General features: G+C 49.6%; 3 protein-coding genes across 3 annotated transcripts; 1 reads left to right on the forward strand and 2 right to left on the reverse strand.

Annotated features, from left to right (window-relative positions):
- Nucleotides 1-203: 203 nt before the first annotated feature.
- Nucleotides 204-9022, forward strand: COCSUDRAFT_37111 (PHO4-domain-containing protein; the record flags this gene model as incomplete). Its single annotated transcript, XM_005646240.1, has 14 exons — nt 204-287; nt 381-422; nt 552-624; nt 854-953; nt 1233-1285; nt 1840-1929; nt 2528-2655; nt 3227-3412; nt 5525-5653; nt 6043-6162; nt 6764-6935; nt 7580-7677; nt 8108-8317; nt 8891-9022. 14 exons carry the CDS (start codon nt 204-206, stop codon nt 9020-9022), a joined length of 1617 nt encoding a protein of 538 aa, XP_005646297.1.
- A 1540-nt stretch (nt 9023-10562) lies between these two features.
- Nucleotides 10563-10745, reverse strand: COCSUDRAFT_37112 (hypothetical protein; the record flags this gene model as incomplete). Its single annotated transcript, XM_005646241.1, has 1 exon — nt 10563-10745. The coding sequence occupies one exon, from the start codon at nt 10743-10745 to the stop codon at nt 10563-10565; it is 183 nt and encodes a 60-aa protein (XP_005646298.1).
- Nucleotides 10746-11060: 315 nt separating this feature from the next.
- On the reverse strand, nt 11061-13774 carry COCSUDRAFT_42813 (ubiquitin-domain-containing protein; the record flags this gene model as incomplete). Its single annotated transcript, XM_005646242.1, has 5 exons — nt 11061-11315; nt 12169-12181; nt 12726-12903; nt 13285-13351; nt 13535-13774. The coding sequence occupies 5 exons, from the start codon at nt 13772-13774 to the stop codon at nt 11061-11063; spliced, it is 753 nt and encodes a 250-aa protein (XP_005646299.1).
- Nucleotides 13775-15128: the final 1354 nt, after the last annotated feature.

Here is a 15128-nt window from a genome sequence, read left to right on the forward strand (position 1 = left end):
TCACTGCCCATCCTCATGTGTTGAAGCTGGGCTGCCCAAGTTTGGGCAGGAGGCTGACTGGACCCAGGCTGCCAAATTTGGACTTCAATATTCCATTCTTCCATGCAAGTCCAAGGAATCTTGGAAGACTAAGGTCTAGGGCGTGCTGCCGACCACATCTCACCCACACGATCATTTCGGACCACCCTCAAGCAAGGTCCAGGATGTATGATCAATACACCTGGGTATTTGCGCTCTCTGTGATCGTTGCATTCTTTGCAGCGTTCGGAATCGGGGCCAACGATGTGGTGAGTTTTCTGGTGCTCTGACTTGCTTGTCTGTGCACATAATTTTGATTCTATGGCCGAAAACACCAGACTCCTGATCTATCCTGTACGCAGGCCAACTCCTTCGCATCGTCCGTCGGGGCGAAAGCACTCACGGTGATTCTCGACAGATTTCCTCCACCTTAAAAGACGTCCCCGTGTCCGTTAATCTTCCATCTCTAACATGTTGTTTTAGGCGCCGCCAAGGACTTCTGGACTCAAGCTTTGTGTCTGTTGGTCGCACAGATGGTCCAGGCTCTGCTCGTGGCGGCAGTTTGCGAGTTTGCGGGAGCCTCTCTGCTAGGAGCAGGAGTAACAGGTGTGGGCTTCACCTGCGTCTGCATGCCTGCACCTATTTTCTTGGCGTCAAATCCCTTCGCATCAGCTGTTTCAATTTACCGTAGTTTTCTTCCGGTTAAGAGACTTTTTGGGAGCCAACTGAGGCCAATTCGACCCTGCCACTGCCTAATTTCACATCGCACATTCCTGATGTGCCTGCTATCCGCCTGAAATTTCACGATCGATCAGATGTGCCTGATGCGTTGCAGACACGATCAGGTCAAACATTGCTAAGGTCGGAGTGTTCACCTCAACACCGGACCTGCTCATGTGGGGCATGTTTTCTGTCATGATCGCTGCAGCCTTCTGGTGAGCTCCCTTCTTTTTTTTGGTTCCAAGAAATTATGAAAATGATGATCTTTTGGCTCAAATTGGTGGTTTTGGGAGAATTTCCGCTGGAAAGGGCAGAATGTGGCTTTTGCGCACGTGCAGATTACTTTTCCTATGCCAATCTTTGTGGCTTCCATGCAAACATCCAAATGCTTATTTAAGGCCTCGAAGCTGCCCCCTTTATCTGATAAAGGCCACAATGGCTTTTGAAAGCCACCCAAAAAAAACACTGATTACAAGTATTTTGGACACATGCAGGGACAATCTGTCTTGCCACTTGGAGCTGCCCGTCTCAACCACCCACACCACAGGTGCTTTCCAGGCCTCTTCATTATTGCAGATTGCAGCACATTGCGCCCTGATCTTTGATCAGGTACTTGATAAGACATTTTAAAGGAGCCTGTGACCTTGCCAAGAAAGCCTGCCAGTGACACGCAGCCTTCCAGCTGTATTTCTATGCTGCAAGCCCCTCTTGAGTGAAAACAGCCCTCCCCCAGCAAGCAATCATCTTGCAATTATGGTTTCCTCATAGCATGTGCCAGGCATGCCTTGCATGAGGCAAATTTGCGCACTTCAAGAGATCGGCCAGCCGAAGCACCGGCTCCCTTGGTCCGATTGCAGCTCTGTGGCAGTATTTTCATAATCATTACATACTTTTTCTGCCATACGCAAGGATCATCTGCAACAAGTTGCAGGTACAGGCTACCCAAAACTGCCCCCCCTATTTCACTCACGAGATCCAAGCAAGACCCAACTGACCTTTGGCACGTTGCTCGGTATTTATACCACCACACCGAGCAGCCGGGGCCAAAGATTGTGGCAAATGTGCAGCGGTCTAACGCGGTGTTCCTGCTGTGGCATGCAGTCGGGGGAGTTATTGGAATGGCTCTGGTGCTGAAGGGGGGTTCTGCGGTGGTCTGGTCTGCCCACAAACACGACTTCCCCTACTTCCAAGGTCTGCTGTCCAAGTCCAAGATTGATTTTGAATATATAATTGAATAAGGCCCGTCCTCTCAAGTTTGTCATCAGGCGTCCAAGCAAGCCTGTTGCCAGGGCAAGCGCCTGCTCAGGCTGTACCACTCATTTGTCAAGAATGGCACATGCATGCAAATTAGGTGGAAGCTTGTAAGGTCTTACATCGTTCGTATGTAACAAGAAACTCACAAGGGATGAGCAGAGCCCCCTCGGCCCTATTAAGGGACATGCCTGCTGCTTTGCAATGCCATTTTCTGCCCCTTCAGTGCCCTCGGACAAACCTAAAAAGGTTCTTTGGCCACTACAGCAGCTACTGTACAGCTGTCTCAGCACCTTTCGAATCCGTAGAAGAAGGGCAGCTTCTGGACTATTCTTGTTATTGTTACACGATTTTCCTGCCAAGAGGCAAGATGCGTCCTGCAGACAAGCTGCAGTTGAAGGCTGCCACAATCCTACTCCTTGCTGGACTCGCCAGATCCAAGCAAGACCCAATCAACCGTGGGCACGGTGCTCAGTATTTGTACCGCCCCCCGCCAGCTCTTGGACTATGGACACTTAATTCTGCGGCTGTGGCGCAGGCGTCTCGGCGATAGTGGCTTCGTGGGTGATCAGCCCAATCTGCTCGGCAATCATCGTGTTCATTCTCTTCGGCCTAATCCGCGCATTTGTGCTTCGCTCCGAGCACAGCTTCACCCGCGCATCCTACGTGCGCGTTCCCTCTCCCGACATCATGCATGCAGGCATGCGGGCAAATAATTACGTCCTCTTAAGGGAAACAGCCTTAGGCCCCATGCTCTTTGTGTGCTACACTTGGGTTAACATTTTGGCCTGTCTGCTGCTGAAGGCTGCGCAGTCCTTTCCGGGCATGCTGTTGAAGCGGTTCTGGAACATTGCATCTGCGCAACTGCCCCTTTTTAAAGCTCCTTCAAGGAATCAGGTCAAAGGTTCACCTGTGTGCATATAGCAAGAAGTGCACAGCTGGCCCTGGGTTCAGGTCGTCACTTTCAGACACCTACATATGTCATCGCCCCCCGGCTGGCGGGGGGGGGCGGGTGGTGTAAGTGCTGAGCACCGTACACACGGTTGATTGGGTTTCGCTTGGATCTGGCAAGTCCAACAAGGGGTAGGAATGTGGCAGCCTTTAACTGCAGCTTGTCTGCAGGACGTGCCTTGAATTTTGGCAGGAAAATCGGGGAATGAAAATTATGATTAGTCTTCAGGCCAAGAGCAGCCGGGCAATGGCTGATGATGACTCACATGCCGGCATGTGCGCGCAGGTGCTGCCGTTCCTGGTGGCGCTGACCTTCTTTGTCATTGTGGTCTTCATCATCCAGACCGGCAACAAGAACAAGACCTGGGAGCCGGCGGTCTCGGAGGGAAAGTTGGCCTGGATTGCAGCCGTCATTGGCGCCGGCATCGGGCTTCTGTGCCTGTTTGTCCTGATGCCCTATCTGCGCAAGAGGGTGCTCGCCTGGGAAGCCGAGCAGAGCAGGTGGGTGGACCTCCATTAGGCGGCTTTCAGGGCATCATATTTGTTTTAGAGAAACCGGGCAATTGCAGATTTTGTCAGTCAATTTGACTGAGTCAAAGCTTTTTCGTAGCCTGGTTTTGATGTGCTTAGCTGCGCTGGGTACACCAGAGGTTTGATAGCAAGGGTGGTTGAAGCATGCATGCTTCCTCAAATGTAAGCATGTCTGGGCCTTGCCATATTTTTGGGCCATATTTTTGATGTGCAAACCGTGCTGGCATTGCGTGCTGACCTTAATCTGTGCTTAAAGTACCTTGTCACAAGGCACGCTGGTTGCAAGAGTTGCAGTGCCTTCTTCACCATGCATAGCATGCGCAGCACCCAAGCAAGGGAGTCGAAACATTGTGGACAGGACTTTTAAGTGCCTCTGTGCCTCATGCACGGTGGTTTAATCGTTTGTGCTGTATCAAGGCTCAGCAAAGTGGAGGAGGGCAGAGCAGCTTCCAAGGAGGCCGCTGCAGCTGCCAAAGAGGCCGGCAGCACCGCCGATGGCGCTGCCGCCCTCCCCGGGTCTTCACAGGTGCATATTTTCATTTTCAAGCTCACAAAGATGACGTTGTATCTGTGAGACCCCTCGGCTTGGACGGACATGGCTTGCACAGGTCTCTCCTTTTACCATTGCAAAAGGAACCTTCGCAACTGCCCTTTTCTCTGTGATTGTCTGTTGACTTGAAAGCACCCTTCCTGCTCGTGCAGATGGGTCATGAAAGTTGTCACAAGATATGTCATTGCAGGTATCTTGTCTTGTTCAGCAATGCTGGTGGCTGGGTGCAGGCCAAGTGTGTTGTGGGCATACCTGATAAATAATACATTGTTATTGTTATTGTTATTGTTATTGTTATTGTTATTGTTATTGTTATTGTTATTGTTATTGTTATTGTTATTGTTATTGTTATTGTTATTGTTATTGTTATTGTTATTGTTATTGTTATTGTTATTGTTATTGTTATTGTTATTGTTATTGTTATTGTTATTGTTATTGTTATTGTTATTGTTATTGTTATTGTTATTGTTACACGCTTGAAATGCCGAAAGGCAAGGTACGTCCTGCAGACAAGCTGCAGTCAAAGTCTGCCACAGTCCTACCCCTTGATGGACTCCCCAGATCCAAGCAAGACCCAATCAACCGTGGGCACGGTGCTCAGTATTTGTAACGCCCCCCGCCAGCCGGTATATAATATAATAAAATAAATAATATAAGTGTATTTCAAGATAATTTGCTGTAATAGAAACTGAGTATTGCTGGGGTCTGGGTGCAGGCCAAGCATGTTGTGGGCTTAGAAGACGTGGATGCTGGCGTTGAGGAGCATCGGCAGAAGGGCCGCTTCTCCAAGTGGTGGGACGGAGTCAAGTCATCCAAGACATGCACCGCCATCGGCAAGAACTCAATCTTCAAGACTCTCACCTACGTGCGTGCCCCTCAGGCTTCGACTGGGCCTCTAGAAACTATCTAGGGTTTGGCAGGGGTAAAAAATTACTATCTGACCAGACCCTCAATGGGGCAGGGGTCGGGGATGGTACTGTGGGGCCTTCATGGGATCCAGCCAAAAGATCTTCAAGGGAGAAAAGCTAAGTTTTCCTAGGCTTGGTGCAACGCTCAGCTCGCAGCGTGCAGCGGCGCCTGAGACCGAGTTTTGAAAGCAACTGGCAGCTGTTTGGAGTGCAGTGATTGCAGCAGTGCCGGACAGGTGCCATAGCTCCTTGAAATTGACACACGAGTTGAGCCGGACAAAATCCTGTCGACAGTCTCAAACGGTGGTTGTGACGGGATACCGGAAGGAATTTTGAATGCAGCAGCGTGACTCACATCACAGTGCTGTCTGCTGTCAGAGCCGTGGGCAAAACTGCTCAGTTCAAGTTGTTATGTAGCCATGCGGAAACCTTGCAGAACAGCAGCTCGAAACTTGTTTGCCCAGGGCGAGCGATACTATCTGTTCAGGGCATCCAGCTGTAAGCATTGGGGATCAGCACTCAATGTGCACAAGCGTGGTACGACCAAAATGAAATACGGTTTTGAAGATTGAATTCGAATTTTATAATTTTGCAGGGCGCGCGTTACAACGTGCACACAGTGCTGGACACGCAGGCGAAAGAGTACGATGCCGGCGTGGCCGCCATCTGGGAAAATGCAGAAAAGTTCGACCCCAAGACCGAGCGGCTCTTTCGCTACCTGCAGGCACGGCCTCTCCTGTGTTATTTTGCTTTTTGGCTTTAGAGGTCAGGGTCTCTCTGCTCTGTGGCTATGCTCTGTGCTCAATGAGCACTGCTCATTGCATCTTGCCTGCATGTCTTTAGGGGGTGTTTGTCAAATTTCTTAAAGCTGACAGCGGCCATACTGCTGGCTGAGATGGCGTTTTATGCCACCATGTCACCATATTCCCATTGGCTTGAAGCAAGCTGAGAGAGTCCTTGGTGACTGACGTGTAGAGCTGACACCAAAATGAGCAATGGCCTTTGTGTGCAGCCACCTCACGGATACTGATGCAGTGCAGTGGCATGCTGATGTCACATGCTGACATGGCATGCTGACATAGCATGATGATGTGTCATGCTGACGTGGCACAGGTCTTCTCAGCGATGGTGATGTCATTCGCTCACGGCAGCAATGACGTGGCAAATGCCATGGGCCCGTTCTCGGCAGTCTACTACATCTGGGACCATCAGACCGTGCCAACCAAAGCACCGGTAAGGACACAAACTTGGTTCCTGGCATGGAACATGTTAGCATTGCTAGGAAGAATTTGCTGGAAGGCTACACCGGCAGAGGTATTCCTTTGGAACCCCGCTTGATCTCACAATCCAGAATTACCAAGACTTTCAGATTCTGGAGAATTTTGGCGGAGGCATGCAAAGTGACTGCGGAGCAGACATCGGCCTCTGTCTAACAACCTGCTGTGCCAGTTCCTGGGTTCTTTTCAACTGACACCAAACATATGGAGATCGATTTTTAGCCTGCAGAGGATTTGTGAGTGTTTCGAACAGCGCGAGGCTTGCCCTCTGCATGTCACAGCTGCAGCGGGCTGCCGGACGACTCACCCCTGACTAACAATGCTACTAGTAGTACTAGTCATGGCATGCACAGGTGCCGGTGTGGATCCTGCTGCTGGGAGGCGCAGGCATCATCCATGCCAGCTCAAGACCTGCTCCCAGATCGCGACTGACCCATTACTAGTATGTCCAGGGTTTTCCCCCTTATTTTAGAAGTTTTAGGGTTTAGGGGTAATATTGTTATTATCGTTTACAGTTTTTAAACCCTAAGCTCTAATCCGTCGACATGTGCGCGCAGGTGCCGGAGTGGATCCTGCTGCTGGGGGGAGCAGGCATCGTGGTGGGCCTCGCAACCTACGGCTACAAGATCATGCGGGTGCTGGGAGTCAAAGCGGTGAAGCTGACCAACTCGCGCGGATTCTGCCTCGAGCTGTCCACCTCCGTCACCGTTATTGTCGCCTCCCGCTACGGTGCGCGGCCCCTGCAGGGTTTCTGTGCCGTGGGGGAATGTAGGGTTTTGGCCTGTTCTGGCGTGTCAATGAAGGTTTGGGGAGAAGAAGCAGCTACGAGTACGTGTCTGTTAGCCCTTTTCCCGAGAACCGTGCCCACGGCTGATTGGGTCTTGCTTGGATCTGGCGAGTTCAAAAAGGGTTAGCACATGTGGGAGCCTCTTCCTGCAGCTTGTGTACAGACACACCTTGCCTTTGACAAGAACAGCGTGTACAAGTATCAATAGGTCTGGCTGTGCGTATTACTAAAGTCTCGGCACGCATGCTTGGAGAGGTGAGGCTTCATTTGCACAACCTGGGCTGCCGTATCCCAATGTCAACAAAGAGTTTGTGTTTGGCAACAGAGGCGCCAGGGAAAATGGATCATGAACTCATGGTGGCCTCAGATGGCATATACATGTCTGCAAATGTTATGATTTGTAAGCTTGTTGCAGCATTGCACAGAAAACCTTCTGCAGTCGCCAATCGTTTGAACAGATATGTGCAACGACTGTTGTGGCGCCTCGATTGATGTGACTCAGCTGAGGTTCAGTTAATAGGTTTTTACCCAATTAGTAATTGCAGTCACAAATGAAGAGTACTAATCTGTTACTAATGTGTTGCAGGCCTGCCGGTGTCCACCACTCAGGTGCTGTGTGGCGCCATTCTCGGCATCGGGCTGTTTGAGGGGTCCAAGGGAGTCAACTGGAGAATGAGCGCCAGGGTGACACTTCAAAGCAACATCCATTTCAGTCACACTCCGGGTATCAAGACATCTTGTCCTTTTTGTGTTCATGGCTTGCATCTGTGTGCAGCACACCATATGTGCAATCAGGAATCGAGTGTACATCCACAGAGATACGAGACTGCCCAGACAGCACTGCCCAAGGTCTCTGGGCAACTCCAGGATCTGTTGATTTCTAAACACTTGTTGTTGGACCAGAAAGCCACTCAGAAACCCGGAAAATGAGCCCAATCACTGCTGACGGGATTGTCAAATCCTGAGGGCAAACCATCAAGTTCCCTCAAGTTCACCTTAGGATCAGAGCAGAGGCAAATCTGTGCTGGTAGCCATTCCTGGCGCATTCATCATACAGCTTGAGTGTTTCAAGCTGGCATGTGCCTTCTGAAGTGAAACTTCTGAATTTCTGCAGGTGTTTGGCGGCTGGGTGATGACAATCTTCATTGCCGGCCTCGTGGCAGCGTTCTTCACAGCCATCGGAGTGTTTTCCCCAAACAAGGTGGCCTCCAACGATAACGTCACCATTACTAACCTGCTCAACTCCGACACACTCAAGATGATTCGCCAGATTAACGACTCGTCGGCAGCCGCCGGCAACGCCGCTCTCGGCGCGCAGCTGACGGTACGTGGCGTTCCTTCTGTGCTCCATTCAAAATTCGAAATCGAGTTCAAACTCTTGTGTCGTTACTTTGTCAGCATCCGCCAAGGAAGGTGCTGACCAGCTGGCTGAGTTGTTGCCTATCGACGTTTTCCTGCCTTCCAGAACCGGTAGAAGCACGGGGTTTTGTAAACATGAAAGAAAAAGTTTGGTGCAAGTAGGATGTTGAGCTGTGGGGTGCAGTTGCGCTGTCACTGACAATGACAATGAATTTTTATGACATTCAGCTGGCAATTTCTTTTAAAAGCTGGCCCCTTGCCGCTGACACTGCAGACACTTTGGTGGCTGTAGACATAGGTGATCTGTAAATATGCACGAAGCACCATGCTACAAGTGTCTTGTAGCTCTGTGGGTCCATTTGCAGTACTTCAAAGCTGCTGTCAGTCCCAATTTCTCGCAGACTCCTGCCAATGATATTCTGTTACTAGTGTCAACGTAAGAGTCAATGTATTTGTTCAATGGCTCTTCATGCTTTGCTCTAGAGCTTCTCTTTGAAAGTTTTGCCGCTGAAACTGATCTCAGTGTTGGTTGCTGCAGAACCTGAACAAGACGCTGACTGGGCTGAGCAAGCCGGGGGTGCACTATCCGCTGGAAGCTTCTCAGCTGACTAACCAGACACTCACCCTCTATAACAACACCCTCGTGCTGCCCGCTGTGCCCGGCGGCTGAGCCCACCTGCCCGCAAGACCCGCCCAGGGGCAGGGGATCATCGCTCATAATCGCTCTCAGCAAATAACACTCCTCGAATTTGGTCTGTCTCCCTTTTTATCAGAAAAGAAGAGAATTTTCAATCTGCGTGTGCAAGCGATAATCGCTCCCAGTAAACAAACTCCTCTGAGTTGGTTTATTTTTCTGTTCCTGGAGAAGACGGATCTTTCCGATCTGTTTATACGTGCAGGCAATAACCGCTCCCAGCAAGTACACACCTCTGAGTTTGGTTCAAGTAACCCAAAAGAATTGTTGTGCATCGTTTTGAGCGCCCGAGGTGGTCAGCTGAGTCGAGAAAACTTCTATTGACTCATTGAATGAAGTATGGGGGTCACTGGAATTCACAAGGGTTTTGCACTATTGCAGTAGGTAGCGGTCAGCTTCAGCTTTCATGCTGCGGGAAGTCTGTCATGCTGTGCCAAGTCTTGGGAAGTGTAAATCTTCGGTACTTTGAAGTCCCAGGGTGTTGTGAGGAGAAATGCCCAACTTTTGCTGCTCCACTGTGTTGCAAAGCAAGCATCGACCGCTCAGCAAAGTATACCGTGATGTGCAGAAATATTTCCTCAGAAGAATCAGATGTTAATGGCTTTTTTATATGTCGCTGAAGTCTGGTAGAAGCAACAGTGTGAGTCATGATAGAAGAGAGCTGCAGTGCTCCCAGAGAGCTGAATGTACAGGAAGTAAAACTTTTGCACTTGCACTTGAAGTCGGTTGCTCGTCCGCCTAAGAACTGCTATGCTTTTAGAAGTATGCAGATGTGACCCTCGAAGGAACCAAGCAGCACAGAATGTTTCTGTATGTAGCTAGAATATGCATGCATGCGTTAAATGGTTGTGAGGCTGTTCACCATGATGTTTAAACATTGTAGATAGAGCATGTGCGTGAGCATGTGTCGCATGAGTAATCTCAGGCAATGAGTACTATTGATCCTGCTTACCAGCGCGCATCCTCAGGAATATTCGTCTGATCAAGTTTGAGGATGCGTGCACAGGGCTTATGTGGGACTTACACATATTTTTGTAAGATATTGCTGATTTTGTCATCCTAATTTAAATAGTATAATGTTCGAATTCATTGAAGAAGTGTCGCATAGGGAACAAGGTGACCGTGACACCAGGTAGACAAATTAATTTTTCGCCCACAAGCACACTTTCCCTTCAGGATGTAGCACAGGCAACCGGTGGACGGTAGGGAAGAGTATTACGCTGCGTGGGCCCAGGACAGCGGTTAACAATTGCTAAGTGTTGTCTTTCCAGTGGGTGAAGCTTAGCTCATAATCGCGAGAACGGGAACGACATCTCTTATGACCATTCGACACTGCCGCCTTCGGGTTCAGATGACCTCTGTCAGCTCACAGGATTCGTTAAGATGAATGTGTTACAAGTGTTGAGGCGCAGGCCTCCTAAATACACAGTAATTGGTAGCTACAGGAAGTTTCATGTGCAGTCACTGGAGCATGCATGACAATTCACAAGAGGATACCTTGAAGCTTCTAAGAAACTCAGAGAAGCTTCCTATCAAAAGGATCCTGAACAGGCATTCGATCTGCCTTCATAATCAACCTAATCTCAATTTCAATCCTATAGGGCAGAGTTGATAGCATGGCAGATCTTAGGTCATGCCACAGTTTATCTCTCACCTGGCGGAGGAAAGCCCAAGATACAGAAGGCTGGAAGGCTGTCATAGGAACGCTGCTGCGACGCACCTGATCCTCATGAATTCGAAAGGCGTGTAAATATAATATTAACGATATTGTTCTGGGCAAACATCCCCAAAACTTTGCCATTCGTCCTTAGTAGTCTACAGTGATCTACAGTGCAGCATGCCCTATAAGTACATTTTGTGCCTGCTGGCAAGCTGTGGATACTCAACATGCCTGCATGGCTCTCCAACTTGACGGGGTCTACAAAACATATACATCACCAGAAAAAGCATGGCCTGCGTTTCTGGGCTGGCTCTGAAAGCATTGCGCTGTGGCAGAATTGGTCACCCAGTTAGCTCAGTCTCCGCGCAGCCTCAGCACGAGGTGGATCTTGTATTCATGCCTGATGTCATACTCTGAAAACAACCTGTCATCTTCCAATTCGATCCCTGCGTATAGGAGTCTCTGCTGGTCCACAGGAATTCCACTTTTGTCCTGCACTCGCTCCTTAAGGTCCAGGACAGTGGCTGCCTGAGCACCCGCATTCAGGTCTGCTCTGATGAGAGTTCCTGTCAAAGTTATGACATACAGCAAGAACCGAAGTCTGGGTCCCTGCGTTCACACAAATTTGCTCAACCAAGTGTCCTGAAACAGCCTGAGAGGCAGAAACTAATATTAATTATCACACACATTTCCTGCTGGAGGCAAGGTGCGCATGCGTCCGCAGACAAGCTGCAGGGACAGAAATGACAGGTGCCAAAAGCATCACAGCAGCAATCCAGGCAGTCATGAGTGCTTGGACTGCTCTGTTGATCAGTAGAACTGTAAGTGCCAAAACTGTACGTCACAACAGCCGATCACTTTTACTAGAGTGTGTTGTCAAGTGCAGGACCCTGGTAAGATTATACTGCAGCACTCAGGGGGGTACTCTTGCGGGTTGCTCCAAACCCGCAAGAAATATTTATAATTGGCCAAGAAAGGTGGATAAATGAGACCCCATCTGCCAAAATATGAACCCTATGATTATTTTGAGACCAGATTCAGGTAAGCTCTCGACAAGCCCAATCCAATGGAACATGACTGTGGACTCAGAAAGACCCCTCAGGAAGATCCCTCGCTTTAAAATTTTTCCCGCACCGCCAGGGGTGCGGGGTTTTGAATGAGCACTACAGGAGTTTCCCCGTGAACAAGAACATCCAAACAAAGAGGCAGAGCACATTACAACCGCTGCCTCTCTGAGTGACTTATCCAAGGGGAACCCAAATGCTCAGCTCTCCAATGCGGCTGAGGTGTTCGAAAATATGCCCTGTCATTTTCATGCACAAACCCCATAAAGAGTACGAGAAACATGGAAATTCACCCGGCGTTGTTGGTGTGGCGCTGCACGGTTGATCCTCTGCGGAGGAGCTGCATTGACGGAGGAGTGGGTTGTATTGTATCGCTCCAGCAAATGGCGCACACTCACCGGCTGCGGATACCTGCAGCCAAAAAAAAAATCGAAAATAATATTAATGTTATTTTATTACTAATATTATTACACGCCTATCCAAGCCAGGTTAGGCTTAGGTGCGTCGCAGCAGCGTTTCTATGACAGCCTTCCAACTTGGCCTATCTTGGCACCTTCTCCACCACCATTATAAAAAAACAATATTAATATTTTAACACGCCCTTCCTGCCAAGAGGCAAGGTGCAGCTGGAGCCAAGCTGCCATTGAGGCTGCCGAATTCCTACCCTTGGACTTGCCAGATCCAAGCAAAGACTTGATCGACCGTGGGCACGGTGCTCGGTATTTGCAAGCACATCGAGTGCGTATAGGAGATTGTCAATGCAGCTGTTGGACCCTCTCTTTCATCCACCGCTTCTCAAGTGAGTAAATACTGTGATATGCTGATCATGCATTGCTGACAACACCGTTTCACGCTCTACCACAATTGCGCTGTTTTTATGTCGGCATACTGTTTCTCTGATGTAAGCGTGTATCCTGCACTGTGATTGGCTGTGTGATGAGTTGTTTTTCGGCACCTGGCAGGTCTGTAGGGCAGGCCAGCAGCCAAGATTGCTGCCTTGGTGTCGATTTCAGCATCTGTGCGTGCTCGCAGCTTGTACACGATAGAGTCTCTGCCATGCGTCACCCGAGCGCCATCCACCCTATGCTGGGCTGCAATATAGTGACCGCTGCTGGCATGTTCCAGCGTGTGACCTGCATGCAGATTGCATGCTGTATTATTGTTATTATTACACGCTTTTCCTGCCAAGAGGCAAGGTGCGTCCTGCAGACAAGCTGCAGTTGAAGGCCGCCATACTCCTACCCCTTGTTGGACTCGCCAGGTCCAAGCAAGACCCAATCAACCGTGGGCGCGGTGCTCAGTATATATATTGCCCCCCGCCAGCCCGGGCCAGCATGCTATATGTCAATGTGATATTCAGATCTCTCATGATTGTACATGAACAGGTCCGCAGCCTTATGGCTCCGCAGAACAGACAAAACCAGACAAATCAGGGGAAAACACACCAGACCTGCTGTGTCAATGGTGCTTGTGCAAGCATCATTGCACATGCAACAGAGTCCAGAAATCAGTACCTGCAATTAAGAGCACGTGCCGCGACTGTAGGACACAGCTCTGCCAGTCCCCCCATGATGATTGCACCTGCAAACAGTCATCGATGGTAATGATATCAGAATCACTTTAGCAGGTTTGCTGACCTGGCCATTTCCACACACATGCAGGCATGCATGCAGCCGCATTTACTTCTCTTCATCAGGGCTTGGTGCATGAACACCAAACTGTATCATAAATATTATGGTAAGTTGCATCAGATGAATATAGTACCTCCAGGCCTCTGCTGAGAGGGCTGTAGATGACAGTCAGGAGGCCCCGGTCCTCATGAGCTTCACAGCCCCATTGGATGTCTGATGTGTCTGTGCCGCGCTGTGGATTGTAGTGGATCAATTCCAGCACTGAGGCTGCGCGGTCTGTAATAGGAAGGTCGTCCAGAAGGGGCACAAAGGCATTGCGCAGCCTTGCGGCATTTGCTAGAGCCCCCAAGCAGGTTCGCGCAATGGAGTCCATCGTCAGAAATGCCTGTGTGTCGATGGAAAGGTCATATTTTTAGTAGTATCGTGGTCTGTTGGGAGACTCCCTGAGTGCATGAAGAGGTCAAATGTGTAAGTGCATCAAGGCAAAGAGTGCGCCGTGAATAGACCTGCGTTTCTGGAGTCTCCGGAGAATCTCCTAGGAGAAATATTCTCAGCAACTCTTTTTCCAACTTGCTCATGTACTCATCGCCCTTATTCCTCATCTCAAATAGGTGCTGGTCTCTTGGCATCGCCTGGTGCAGCAGTACTGCCATCTCTGCTCCGACGTCTATTATGCAAGCGCGCTGCTGCTTCAAGGCGTTGTTTAAAGCCTTATTACTTGCAAAGTACTCTGCCGTGGGAGAGAGGCTGGGTCTCAGATTCTGCAAGAGGACAACCTGTAGCCCATCGATGGAACTGCGACAGCGAGCAGGAGGACACTGAGCTTGGATCTTATTATATAGAGTTGGCACCAAAAACAATCAGCCTTCGGTAATCTTCACCTGGGTAACTGGCTTGCTAGGCTTTCAGCAAACTCAGCATCTAGCCGTGCCCTTTTAGCTTCCCGGCTTCTAATCCATTCCCCCATTTTCATGGCCAGTCTGTGCTGTCACGATTAAGAAAGCAATGTATTGAAGTGATCAACTATGAAGGAAACGGAACCCTCCGAGACGAGGTTCCAAAGGTTGAGGGATGCGACCTCATCAATGACGTCAGTCTAAACAGCTTGAGGTCACTTGCAAATTTTCCTGACATCGAGTACCTCGCTTAGAACGTATCTGTCAGTTGTGCAACACTCAGGCCATTGGTGATGAACGGCATAATGTTTTTGAGTGTCCTGCACTTACTGACGCGATGTGCGCAAGGGGAGTATAAAGAAGTCCTTCTTTATACTCCCCTTGATCTGCGTGCGTCAGTAAGGCCGATATGACTAGACTAGATATGACAGCCTGTTTAGGCCCAGTATCACTACTATGCGTCAGTTCATGTGGCAAGATGATCTAGTACAGGTGGCTCGGTTCATCAGACTCTCATTAGGACGAGTATACACTGGTTTTGATACAGTGAACATCTAATCAGCCTTGTTGGCTGGCACGATGTAATGTCTCTCTCTCTCTCTCTCTCTCTCTCTCTCTCTCTCTCTCTCGGAAGTCTGGAGGTCTCAATGTGCACATTTGTGAACATCCCAAGGCCTTGGCCGTCTCAGTGCTTCTGCATGTATTTGCTGCCCTAAAGTAGATTGTGTGGCGGCTTATGCCGCAGCCGGCCGGAGCCGTGCATGCCATAGTGTGACACCGTGTAGTACCTACTTGCCTTGCTGACATGAGGTCCTTTCAGGTGAACGGGTC

Source organism: Coccomyxa subellipsoidea, assembly GCF_000258705.1.
Source record: "Coccomyxa subellipsoidea C-169, whole genome shotgun sequence".
Classification (NCBI taxonomy): domain Eukaryota; kingdom Viridiplantae; phylum Chlorophyta; class Trebouxiophyceae; family Coccomyxaceae; genus Coccomyxa; species Coccomyxa subellipsoidea.